At 35.7% G+C, this 13,907-nt stretch overlaps 1 protein-coding gene across 6 annotated transcripts in view; it reads left to right on the forward strand.

The window, feature by feature from the left end:
• Positions 1 to 13,907, forward strand: part of LOC144546499 (uncharacterized) — a 205,884-nt gene that overhangs the window by 72,554 nt on the left and 119,423 nt on the right. For 2 of the 6 annotated variants that reach the window (XM_078295051.1, XM_078295050.1), the window contains exon 1: positions 12,708 to 13,096. The exons of 2 other annotated variants lie outside the window; for them this stretch is intronic. In XM_078295051.1, the coding sequence (XP_078151177.1) occupies positions 12,772 to 13,096 (325 nt within the window). In that variant the 5' untranslated portion in view covers positions 12,708 to 12,771. Of the gene's footprint in view, positions 1 to 6,513; positions 6,777 to 12,672; positions 13,097 to 13,907 lie in introns of those variants that run through there. 2 more of the 6 variants (XR_013508800.1, XM_078295052.1) reach the window with 2 other exon arrangements.

The following is a 13,907-nucleotide window of genomic DNA, read 5'->3' on the forward strand; positions in this document are numbered from 1 at the left end:
TTTCTTCTATCAATTCTAATAACTACAAATTAAATGGAATTTGAAAATGGACAACAAAATGAGAATAATTTATTTTATTATTTTTTTTTCAAAACGCCCCAGAAGAGGGAAAACGTACAAAGGGGTTCGGTCCGGGAGAAGAAAAGAAAGAAAAAAGCAAGAGATCGAGGGTCAGTGCGCAAAAGACAGAATGTGAGGAAACTGCATCAAATATGTTGTAGCTAAATGGGATTTTATGTGGCTGTCGAACGGAAGACGTTGTAGCACGCTAAGGAACCGCATCAAATATGTGATCCTTTAGTGAATTCACATATCAACAGTACCAAATCATTTGGTGTGGTTCCTTCCATGACTTAAAATTTTTTTGCCATCTTTCTGGTTCTACATAAAATATTAATTTATTTCTAAAAATAAAAAATATCAGCCTTCTGTTTTGTTCTTTTAAATTTGACAGTGTTTGTTTGCAGGCTAGGACCCTACAACTTGTCATGAGTTGCATTATATACAATTCAACCTAAAAGGGTACACTTGAGATCTCCGAGGGACCCAGTTGTATAAATCATGTTGTCTCTGCCTGGACTGAATCAAACAACACTTACGGACCAATCAAATATAATGCATTGATTATATGGTTACATGTTACAACTGAATTTATATTTTTTTTTCAAAAACTTAAGCAGTGTAACAGGCGGTTGAATAACATAGGTTTTTACAATTACAAAAAACAAGTTAAACAACAAAAATGAGGAAAGGAGAAAAGTGTCAACGTATCTTTTGCGGGTACCTGGAGGTCATGGCAAATCACATGTGGGCTCTCTGGAGGTGCAGAAATACGATAGCCTATACAGGGGAGATGCCATTGGTTTGAAATCCTCATGGTATTATGACATAGCACAAAGGATGCAAATAGAGGTCATCAAGATGAAGGACTGATGGCAGCGGTTCACAACTGATTCATGTCTACACAGATTGCTATAGTCTTGGCAAAGTGGTATTGGTTTTATCATTTGTTATAGAGGTAAACTAGTCATGTACGGATCAAGGCATGTTCGTGTTTGCTCATCTCTCATGCAAAAGGGATAGCACTTGGAAGGGTGTTCTATTTACACAAACAACAATGGACTTGCACAGTTGGCATCAAATGTGCTTCCCTCATTAGATTCAGATTGGAAAGCATACAAGAATTGTTGTGAGGATTGGAAGCAAATGAGGTTACATAGATCATTTAGTTGCAGTCATGTCGCAATAGACTAAAATGACAGGGGAGAAAGCTGATATCTTAGCAAAAGGGGCAAGGCTGCAAGGTGTGGGTATTGAGGGATATACATCTACAATATCTAAATAGGTTTTAGGGCTTCGGGAGTTGTATGATGACCTTTTACTTTCGACATGTACTCAGTTGAGATATGCTACAAAAGATGTATTTGCCTCCAGGCTTTTGATGTTGGAAATTTTGGAACGATACAACAACAAAGAGAAGAAATTTGCTGCTGAAATTAACTTCTATTGATTCCTTTAATTCGGATACAAAGTACATCTCAATTTATAGCTAAACAAAAAGACTAAATTTAGAAACCTACTACAACTCATGACTCAACTAAATTTAGAAAAACTAACCCCAGTACCTGCACTAATTCTGTCTATAGTAAATAAGGAAACAGCTAACTCCACTACACGCCTATAGCAGAATCAAAACTTAGTGAACCACCAAATCCTCTAACACAGACTTCTATTTTTGGTAGACACGTCACAGACTTCTATTTCGGGTAGACACACTGCTTGATGTGCTTTGACCTTCCATGGAACACAGGATTCTTCGTCATGGAAATGGCTGATTGATTGTCACAATAGATAGGAGTTGGCTGCTGCTGCACCTGTCCAATATCTTCTAGAATTCGCCTAAGCCACACTGCTTGACAAGCAGCTGAATTGACTGCAATGTATTCAGCTTCTGAGGATGAAAGTGCCACTGTTGCTTGTTTCTTCGATCTCCAACTAATTGCACTTGATCCAAGGGAGAACATGTGACCCGAGGTGCTTCTTCTATCTTCTGAACATCCTGCCCAATCCCTGTCACTATAACCAAATAACTAAGAAATTTGTGTTACCGTACCACAGCCCGAAATCTGTTGTACTTGAGATGTATTTCAGTACTCTCTTTGCTGCTCCAAAGTGATGCTTGGTCAAATAATGCATGTACCTCGATATCACTCCAACTTCATAGGATATATCTGGTCTTGTATGGGTTAAGTAAATCAAACCTCCAACTAGGCTTCTAAACTTTGTTTCATCACAAAAACCCGTACCATCATCTCTTGTTAACTTCTCATTATTATTCATTGGAGTAGTTGCTGCCTTGCAACTATGCATACCGAATTTCTTTAGCAAATCCTTTGCATACTTCCTTTGAGAAACACAAATGCTACCATAGTCTTGCTCTATTCCAAACCGAGAAAGTAGTGCAACAAACCAAAATCAGTCATCTCAAACTCCCTTTTCATGCTAGTCCAAAATTCATTCAACAAACTTTCACTTGTGCCCATATAGATCATATCATCTACATACAAACACACAATCAACAATTCTCCTTTTTCACCCTTTTTAACATACAAATTGGGCTCACTCTTACTTCTTTTAAGACCTGAATTGATGAAGAATGAATCAATCTTTCCTTGCCTTTCACTTCAAAACCTCTTGGCTGCTCTACATAAACTTCCTCTATCAATTCTCTATTGAGAAAGGCATATTTGACATCAAATTGATACACGACTCTTTTCATTTGAGCTGCCAAAGCTAACAGCAATCTCACCGTTTCAAACCTTGCAACCGGTGAAAATGTTTCTTCATAATCTATACCATATTATTGTGCATAACCCTTTGCCACAAGTCTAGCTTTGAACTTTTGAACACTTCCATCAGCACCGAATTTAGTTTTGAAAACCCATTTTAAACCAATAACATTTTTACCTTCAGGACGCTTCACCAAGTGCCAAGTTTTGTTCTTCTCGATTGCATGTATAACTTCTTGCATTACTTTGCACCATTCCTCCTTTTCTGTGGCCTCTTCATAGGTTGTGGGATCTGCAACAAGAAGAAATTGTGTTGTTTCGTACAGCTCTTGTAAGGTTTTGAATTTCCTTGATGGCATGTCGGGTATGGACTAAACACTTGGTCCACCCTAACTGGAACTGCTGCCTGCAGGTTGCTGTTGTGCAGCCATTTCTTCTACATCTTCTGTTGTTTCTTCAATCTATGGTTGGTGTGCAATATCCTCCCACTGACATTTTGCTTCTTCATCAAACACCACATTTCTACTTATTAAAATCTTACCACTTTCTGGACTATACAACCGATACCCTTTAGACTGTGTACAATACCCAATGAAAACACATTTTCCAGATTTTTCATCAAGTTTGGTTCTCTTATGTGGATTAACAAATGCATAGGCTATACATCCAAATATTCTTAAATGACCTACCCCTGTTTTTCTCTGGAACCATGCCTCAAATGGAGTTTTATTCCAACCAGATTTTGTTGGTGAAATATTCAACACATTGCAACTGCCTAAGCCCAGAATTTGTTTGGTAGGTTCTTGAATTTGAGCATGCTTCAACCTATCTCAACAACTGTTCTATTTTTTCTCCCTGCCACCCCATTTTGCTCAGGTGTATGAGGATGTGTTTTCAAATTAAAAAATCACCGGTGCAACGCATGATTATTTTATTATCAAAATTTATAATAATTTTAGAATGTCCGCCTATGCTCTTTCCTAATATATCCGTTTTTAACTTTTTATAATAAAAAAAATATTTTAATCAGGCAACCTAAATTTGGTTGGACAGCTAAATCCTACCAAATTATATATTTGTTTAATCACTGCCTGTTTCGTCTTGTTTTTCAAAGTCCAAAGTCCAAATTATATATCTGTCTTTCAAAGAAAGGAGGCGCAAGAAGTCAAAGAAAGGAGGAAGCAGGCAGTCGAACCTCTCTTGTGGCTAATACCACCCCCCAACTTGTGAAGTCAAAATTCTTTTTCATGTCGACTAGTTCTATAAAGATATATACTTATTATAGTTGAGAGCTAGGGTATAGTATATATCCACATATCCACATATATATATATACACAAAAATATCCATATCTCGTGAAAAATATCCACATATATATATACAAAACATGACTTGTCAAGAAGGAAAAAATACAAAATAATATCCTGAAATTTATCAAAATATCCATATATAGGCAAAACATGTTGTCACCATCTCGGACCAAAATATCAACATATGTGTATATACAAAACATGTCTTGTCAATAAAAAAATAATATACGAAATAGATAATATCCTGAAATTTATCAAAATATCCACACACACATATATATATATGCAACACATGTCTTGTCACCATATCGGACCAAAATAATCTTCGCCTCCCAAACAAACCAAACAAATTTAGAGTTCTTCTTCTTTCAAGATGTGTATAAGTTGGCATGAGTACTACTCTTTCATATTTTTAGTTCTTTTTCTTCTAAAAAAAATGGACGATTATCTATCAACAAATATATTATAAAATAATAAGAAAACTGATGATATATAAGATAAGTTAAAAAAAGTACGGTAGCACTAGAGTAGAAAAATCTGCAAACAAATTGTTCTTTAATGGTTCAAAGCGGCAATAATTTTTTACCGATTTTACATTTTCAAACATATCTTATCTTTTATTCCTCAAAATTAATATAACTACATATAAAACTGGTGGCGGTAAATACTTTAAACTACGTACCTAAACCAGCCGGCACATATATACCATTTAAGTATGCTGGATGTATGCTAAAATTACATTATTGAGGAAATATTTGGCTTTTTGTTAAAGAACAATTTTATCCAATAGGATAGGGGTAATTGAGTTCGAATTTGGTGAGGTACCATATATACCTCATAGCTAGAGTTAAAAAATCATTCGTTTTAATATTGCACGAATTTTTACTGAATTTTAGACTGCTTGACCCCAAAAAAGTCTACTACGTCTGGTACTGCATAAGATACTCCGGAACTAGCCTAGCTAGATGTTTCGACAAACATCAAGCATGTGTGATTTATTCAGGCAGAATGAAATGGTGACCTAGCCAAGTGATGGAATAGCAAAAATTTTGGTGAATTAATATGAACAATGAGGAAGCCCAGTGGCGGATCTACATGTATGTTAGAGGATGCTTAGAATCGCCAATGATTTAAATGTTTTTAAATATGTATATTAAAATTTAATTTTTTTTTTTTTAAGTTTTCACATAGTCTAGCCACTCTCATAAAATGACAAATGTGTATTTGTAGTCTAGTGGTAAGAGTTCTATTTAGTGTTTCTAAGGTCATGAGTTCAATTTCTACTTACAACAATATTAAAATTTAATTAAATTTTTTTTTTTTAATTTTCATATAGTCTAGCCTCCCTCATAAAATGACAAATGTGTGCTTGTAGTCTAGTGGTAAGAGTTCTATTTTATGTTTGTAAGGTCATGAGTTCAATTTCCACTTACAAAAATTTTGTTACCTTATTTACATATTATGCTTTTCATAGATGAGCCCCTCTATTCAAATTTTCTAGTTCTGCCTCTCAAAAAACTGTGAGAAAAAAACGTACCACACATAGATGCTTCTTTCAAACCATCAAAAAAATCATACATGTTTTGGCAAATGACATTAAACTTTCTGGGAATAAATGTGGCATTGATGTTTTCAAAATTAAACTTTGAAACATATATGTCAAAAGAATGTATACTTTGTTGGAAAATAAATCAGCACATTCATTATCAAAAACAAAATTGATGAGATTTTAAGTGTATGATATATTTTATTTATGTTATTAATTACCAAAAATAAAATTTACTCGGGTCAAATTCGACCAAATAGCGTACTAACTAGTGTTTTGTTGTTCAAAATTTTGACCCAGCAATCAATTCTAGGGGTACCACACAAAATTAATTCAATTATATATTATTTACAATCGTAATTATCATCTTTAATCTCTCATACCACACTGACAGAACATTAATTACCCAATTTTTTCACCCTTTCAATTTTCAAAAAGTCCTATATAAACCCCCTCAGACTCTCCTTAGAAAGCACAACAAGTGAATAACACAAAAAGATCAAAACACAAATATTCTACTACATACAATAGTCTAGCATGTCAATTTCCAAGTTATTCTTGGTTCTTGTCCTTGGCGCTCTTGTTTGCACCGCAACTGCAAGAGATCTCACTACAACTAATGACAAACATGTGAATGTAAAAGGAGTCCCCACTGGTGCAGATGCTGCAGACTCAAAAATTCTAGGTACAGAAATTCCTGCAATTCCAGCAATTCCTGCAATTCCTGCAATTCCTGCAATAGAAATTCCTGCAATTCCTGCAAATCCTGCAATTTCGGCAATAGAAATTCCTGCAGTTCCTGCAGTTCCCGCAGTTCCAGGAACTCCGGGAATTCTGGGAACTCAGCTTACTACGACTGGTGGTCTAGGTACTCCGGGAACTCCTGGAACTGCGGGTACTACGACTGGTCCGGGTACTCCGGGTGCTCCGGGAACACCGGGTGCTCCGTGTCCTGGGGGTACTCAGACTGCTCCGACTGCTCCGACACTTCCGACAGATCCGACTATTCCGGGTAGGGGTACTCCGGGTACCCCGGGAACTCCAGGTACTCCGGGTACTGGGTGCACCTCCAAATAGGTGCATCCGAGATTCCCACTGTGTGGTGCTATGTCCCATGTTTGGCTAACTGTTTGAGATGGCATGAAATATTAATTGTTTGGCATAATTAATTAGCTAATTAGTGCAAACTGTGATGTCATGGTAGCTTGTATGTTTTTATTTTTTTGTGGAAATAAGGTGATTCCGAATCATGATATGTATTATCAGTGTATGGCTGAAATCATGGATGTAATGAATCATGTCTATGTATAATAAATGAAGTACCGAACCTGAGGAAGTTAATGTAAAGAATTGATAGTCATGCTAATTATGTTTATAGAGTTGTTTCTTCTGAGTCTATAAATCAGCTGCAATTATATATGTTATATGGGTGAACTATGCAATTGTCTAATCACCGAAAAAACAAATGAATGCCAAATTGACAATAAATTTAAGCACTTAACATTTCCTTTCAAATAGTATACTAAAAATATTTATGCCATTGGATTCTCTGGAGGTGCAGAAATACGATAGCCTATACAGGGGAGATGCCATTGGTTTGAAATCCTCATGGTATTGTGACATAGCAAAAAGGATGCAAATAGCGGTCATCAAGATGAAGGACTGATGGCAGCGGTTCACAACTGATTCATGTCTACACAGATGGCTCATTGCTATAGTCTTGGCAAGGTGGTATTGATTTTATCATTTGTGATAGAGGTAAACTAGTCATATACGGATCAAGGCATGTTCGTGTTTGCTCATCTCACATTCAAAAGGGATAGCACTTGGAAGGGTGTTCTATTTACACAAACAACAATGGACTTGCACAGTTGGCATCAAATGTGCTTCCCTCATTAGATTCAGATTGGAGAGCATACAAGAATTATGGTGAGGATTGGAAGCAAATGAGGTTACATAGATCATTTAGTTGCAGTCATGTAGCAATAGACTAAAATGACAAGGGAGAAAGCTGATATCTTAGCAAAAGGGGCAAGGTTGCAAGGTGTGGGTATTGAGGGATATACATCTATAATATCTAAAAAGGTTTTAGGGCTTCGGGAGTTCTATGATGAGCTTTTACTTTCGACATGTACTCAGTTGAGATATGCTACAAAAGATGTATTTGCCTCCAGGCTTTTGATGTTGGAAATTTTGGAAAGAAATTTGCTGCTGAAATTAACTTCTATTGATTCCTTTAATTTGGATACAAAGTACATCTCAATTTATAGCTAAACAAAAAGGCTAAATTTAGAAACCTACTACAACTCATGACTCAACTAAATTTAGAAAAACTAACCCCAGTACCTGCACTAATTTTGTCTAGAGTAAATAAGGAAACAAGTAACTCCACTACACGCCTATAGCAGAATCTAAGCTTAGTGAACCACCAAATCCTCTAACACAGACTTCTATTTTTGGTAGACACGTCACAGACTTCTATTTCGTGTAGACACGTTATCTCCACTGAATCATAGGCTTCTAATTCGGTGTTGTTAATTTTGGATCAATATTCAACACTCCCCCTTGATTCAAAACCATTTACTCCAAGCTTCTTTCACAAATTTTCAAATGTGCTTAGTACCAACGCCTTGGTTAGAATATATGCCTTACGATTTTCTAAACAAACTTCAGCTCAAGTATCTTCTCTGCCACTAGATCTCTGATGAAATGAAGTCGAATGTCGATGTGCTTTGACCTTCCATGGAACACAGGATTCTTCGTCATGGAAATGGCTGATTGATTGTCACAATAGATAGGAGTTGGGTGCTGTTGCACCTGTCCAACATCTTCTAGAATTCGCTTGAGCCACACTGCTTGACAAGCAACTGAATTGACCGCAATGTATTCAGCTTCTAAGGATGAAAGTGCCACTGTTGCTTGTTTCTTCGATCTCCAGCTAATTGCACTTGATCCAAGGGAGAACATGTGACCGGAGGTGCTTCTTCTATCTTCTGAACATCCTGCCCAATCCCTGTCACTATAACTAAATAACTAAGGAATTTGTGTTACCGTACCACAGCCCGAAATCTATTGTTCCTGAGATGTATTTCAGTACTCTCTTTGCTGCTCCAAAGTGATGCTTGGTCGGATAATGCATGTACCTCGATATCACTCCAACTTCATAGGATATATCTGGTCTTGTATGGGTTAAGTAAATCAAACCTCCAACTAGGCTTCTAAACTTTGTTTCATCACAAAAACCCGTACCATCATCTCTTGTTAACTTCTCATTATTATTCATGGGAGTAGTTACTGCCTTGCAACTATGCATACCGAATTTCTTTAGCAAATCCTTTGCATACTTCCTTTGAGAAATAAAAATGCTACCATAGTCTTGCTCTACTTCCAAACAGAGAAAGTAGTGCAACAAACCAAAATCAGTCATCTCAAACTCCCTTTTCATGCTTGTCCGAAATTCATTGAAAAAACTTTCAGTTGTGCCCATATAGATCATATCATCTACATACAAACACACAATCAACAACTCTCCTTTTTCACCCTTTTTAACATACAAATTGGGCTCACTCTTACTTGTTTTAAAACCTGAATTGATGAAGTATGAATCAATCTTTCCATGCATTTCACTTCAAAACCTCTTGGCTGCTCTACATAAACTTCCTCCATCAATTCTCCATTGAGAAAGGCGTATTTGACATCAAATTGATACACGGCTCTTTTCATTTGAGCTATCAAAGCTAACAGCAATCTCACCGTTTCAAACCTTGCAATCGGTGAAAATGTTTCTTCATAATCTATACCATATTCTTGTGCATAACCCTTTGCCACAAGTCTAGCTTTGAACTTTTGAACACTTCCATCTTCACCGAATTTAGTTTCGAAAACCCATTTTAAACCAATAACATTTTTACCTTCAGGACGCTTCACCAAGGGACAAGTATTGTTCTTCTCGATTGCATGTACAACTTCTTGCATTGCTTTGCACCATTCCTCCTTTTTTGTGGCCTCTTCATAGGTTGTGGGATCTGCAACAAGAAGAAATTGTGTTGTTTCATACAGCTCTTGTAAGGTTTTGAATTTCCTTGATGGCATGTCAGGTATAGACTAAACACTTGGTCCACGCTAACTGTAACTGCTGCCTGCAGGTTCCTGTTGTGCAGCCATTTCTGCTACTTCTTCTGTTGTTTCTTCAATCTATGGTTGGTGTGCAATATCCTCCCACTGACATCTTGCTTCTTCATCAAACACCACATTTCTACTTATTAAAATCTTACCACTTTCTGGACTATACAACCGATACCCTTTAGATTGTGTACAATACCCGATGAAAACACATTTTCCAGATTTTTCATCAAGTTTGGTTCTTTTCTGTGGATTAACAAATGCATAGGCTATACATCCAAATATTCTTAAATGACCTACCCCTGTTTTCCTCTCGAACCATGCCTCAAATGGAGTTTTATTCCAACCAGATTTTGTTGGTGAAATATTCAACACATTGCAACTATCTAAGCCCAGAATTTGTTTGGTAGGTTCTTGAATTTGAGCATGCTTCAACCTATCTCAACAACTGTTCTATTTTTTCTCCCTGCCACCCCATTTTGCTCAAGTGTATGAGGATGTGTTTTCAAATTAAAAAATCACCGGAGCAACGCATGATTATTTTATTATCAAAATTTATAATAATTTTAGAATGTCCGCCTATGCTCTTTCCTAATATATTCGTTTTTAACTTTTTATAATAAAAAAAAATTTAATCAGGCTACCTAAATTTGGTTGGACAACTAAATCCTACCAAATTATATATTTGTTTAATCACTGCCTGCTTCGTCTTGTTTTTCAAAGTCCAAAGTCCAAATTATATATCTGTCTTTCAAAGAAAGGAGGCGCAAGAAGTCAAAGAAAGGAGGAAGCAGGCAGTCGAACCTCTCTTGTGGCTAATACCACCCCCCAACTTGTGAAGTCAAAATTCTTTTTCATGTCGACGAGTTCTATAAAGATATATACTTATTATAGTTGAGAGCTAGGGTATAGTATATATCCACATATCCACATATATATATACACAAAAATATCCATATCTTGTGAAAAATATCCACATATATATATACAAAAACATGACTTGTCAAGAAGGACAAAATACAAAATAATATCCTTAAATTTATCAAAATATCCATATATAGGCAAAACAAGTTGTCACCATCTCGGACCAAAATATCCACATATGTATATATACAAAACATGTCTTGTCAATAAAATATATAATATCCTGAAATTTATCAAAATATCCACACACACACACATATATACATGCAAAACATGTCTTGTCACCATATCGGACCAAAATAATCTTCGCCTCCCAAACAAACCAAACAAATTTAGAGTTCTTCTTCTTTCAAGATGTAAATAAGTTGGCATGAGTACTGCTCTTTCATATTTTTAGTTCTTTTTCTTCTAAAATAAATGGACGATTATCTATCAACAAATATATTATAAAACAATAATAAAACTGATGATATATAAGATAAGTTAAATAAAGTATGGTAGCACTAGAGTAGAAAAATCTCCAAACAAATTGTTCTTGAATGGTTCAAAGCGGACAATAATTTTTTACCGATTTTACATTTTCAAATATATCTTATCTTTTTTTCCTCAAAATTAATATAACTACATATAAAACTGGTGGCGGTAAATACTTTAAACTACGTACCTAAACAAGCCGGCACATATATACCATTTAAATATACTGGATGTATGCTAAAATTACTTTGAGTTATTTCTGGGAAATTGAGCTAGGAGTTCCAATTTGGTGAGGTACCATATATACCTCATAGCTAGAGTTAAAAAATCATTCGTTTTAGTATTGCACGAATTTTTACTGAATCCCCTGAATTTTAGACTGACCCCAAAAAAGTCTCCTACGTCTGGTACTGCATAAGATACTCCGGAGCTAGCCTAGCTAGATGTTTCGACAAACATCAAGCATGTGTGATTTATTCAGGCAGAATGAAATGGTGACCTAGCTAAGTGATGGAATAGCAAAAATTTTGGTGAATTAATATGAACAATTAGGAAGCCCAGTGGCGAATCTACTTGTATGTTAGAGGTTGCTTAGACACGCCAATGATTTAAATGTTTTTAAATATGTATATTAAAAATTAATTTAATTTTTTTTAAGTTTTCACATAGTCTAGCCACCCTCATAAAATGACAAATGTGTATTTGTAGTTTAGTGGTAAGAGTTCTATTTAGTGTTTCTAAGGTCATGAGTTCAATTTCTACTTACAACAATATTAAAATTTAATTAAATTTTTTTTTTTAATTTTCATATAGTCTAGCCTCCTTCATAAAATGACAAATATGTGCTTGTTGTCTAGTGGTAAGAGTTCTATTTTGTGTTTGTAAGGTCATGAGTTCAATTTCCACTTACAAAAATTTTGTTACCTTATTCACATATTATGCATTTTATAGATGAGCCCCTCTATTCAAATTTTCTAGTTCTGCCCCTCAAAAAGCTGTGAGAAAAAAACGTACCACACATAGATGCTTCTTTCGAACCCATTAAAAAACCATACATGTTTTGGCAAATGACATTAAACTTTCAGGGAATAAATGTGGCATTGATGTTTTCGGAATTAAATTTTGAAACATATATGTCAAAAGAATGCATACTTTGTTGCAAAATAAATTAGCACATTCATTATCAAAAATAAAATTGATCACATTTTAAGTGTATGATATATTTTATTTATATTATTAATTATCAAAAATAAAATTTACTCGGATCAAATTCGACCAAATAGCATACTAACTAGCGTTCTGTTGTTCAAAATTTTACTCTCTCACTTTTATCCAAACGGTCCTTAAAGTATTGAAAATATTGACCCAGCAATCAATTCTAGGGGTACCACACAAAATTAATTCAATTATATATTATCTACAATCGTAATTATCATCTTTAATCTCTCATACCACAGTGACAGAACATTAATTACCCAATTTTTTCACCCTTCCAATTTTCAAAAAGTCCTATATAAACCCCCTCAGACTCTCCTCACAAAGCACAACAAGTGAATAACAAAAAAAGATCAAGACACACATATTCTACTACATACAATAGTCTAGCATGTCAATTTCCAAGTTATTCTTGGTTCTTGTCCTTGGCTCTCTTGTTTGCACCGCAACCGCAAGAGATCTCTCTACAACTAATGACAAACATGTGAATGTGAAAGGAGTCCCCACTGGTGCAGATGCTGCAGACTCAAAAATTCTAGGTATAGAAATTCCTGCAATTCCTGCAATTCCTGCAATTCCAGCAATTCCTGCAATTTCGGCAATAGAAATTCCTGCAGTTCCTGCAGTTCCCGCAGTTCCAGGAACTCCGGGAATTTTGGGAACTCAGCTTACTACGACTGGTGGTCTAGGTACTCCGGGAACTCCTGGAACTGCGGGTACTACGACTGGTCCGGGTACTCCGGGTGCTCCAGGAACACCGGGTGCTCCGTGTCCTGGGGGTACTCAGACTGCTCCGACTGCTCCGACACTTCCGACAGATCCGACTATTCCGGGTAGGGGTACTCCGGGTACTCCGGGAACTCCAGGTACTCCGGGTACTGGGTGCACCTCCAAGTAGGTGCATCCGAGATTCCCACTGTGTGGTGCTACATCCCGTGTTTGGCTAGATGTTTGAGATGGCATCAAATATTAATGGTTCGACATAATTAATTAGCTAATTAGTGCAAACTGTGATGTCATGGTAGCTTGTATGTTTTTATTTTTTTGTGGAAATAAGGTGATTCCGAATCATGATATGTATTATCAGTGTATGGCTGAAATCATGGATGTAATGAATCATGTCTATGTATAATAAATGAAGTACCAAACCTGAGGAAGTTAATATAAAGAATTGATAGTCATGCTAATTATGTTTATAGAGTTGTTTCTGCTGAGTCTATAAATCAGCTGCAATTATATATGTTATATGGGTGAGCTATGCAATTGTCTAATCACTGAAAAAACAAATGAATGCCACATTGACAATAAATTTAAGCACTTAACATTTCCTTTCAAATAGTATACTAAAAATATTTATGCCTTTAATAAAATTCATAAAGTTTGATGCTATATATAACTAGTACCGGTAGAGAACCAGCAGAAAAAATATTTGAAGTTATTGAAAAGGCCTATATACATTATATATATGTATGTACGTACCCCCTCAAGACTTGTATGAACAATTCCAGCTCCTTGTATAAATATTGC

The sequence above is a fragment of the Carex rostrata genome, chromosome 29 (genome assembly GCF_964058835.1).
Source record: "Carex rostrata chromosome 29, lpCarRost1.2, whole genome shotgun sequence".
Taxonomy (NCBI): Eukaryota; Viridiplantae; Streptophyta; class Magnoliopsida; order Poales; family Cyperaceae; genus Carex; species Carex rostrata.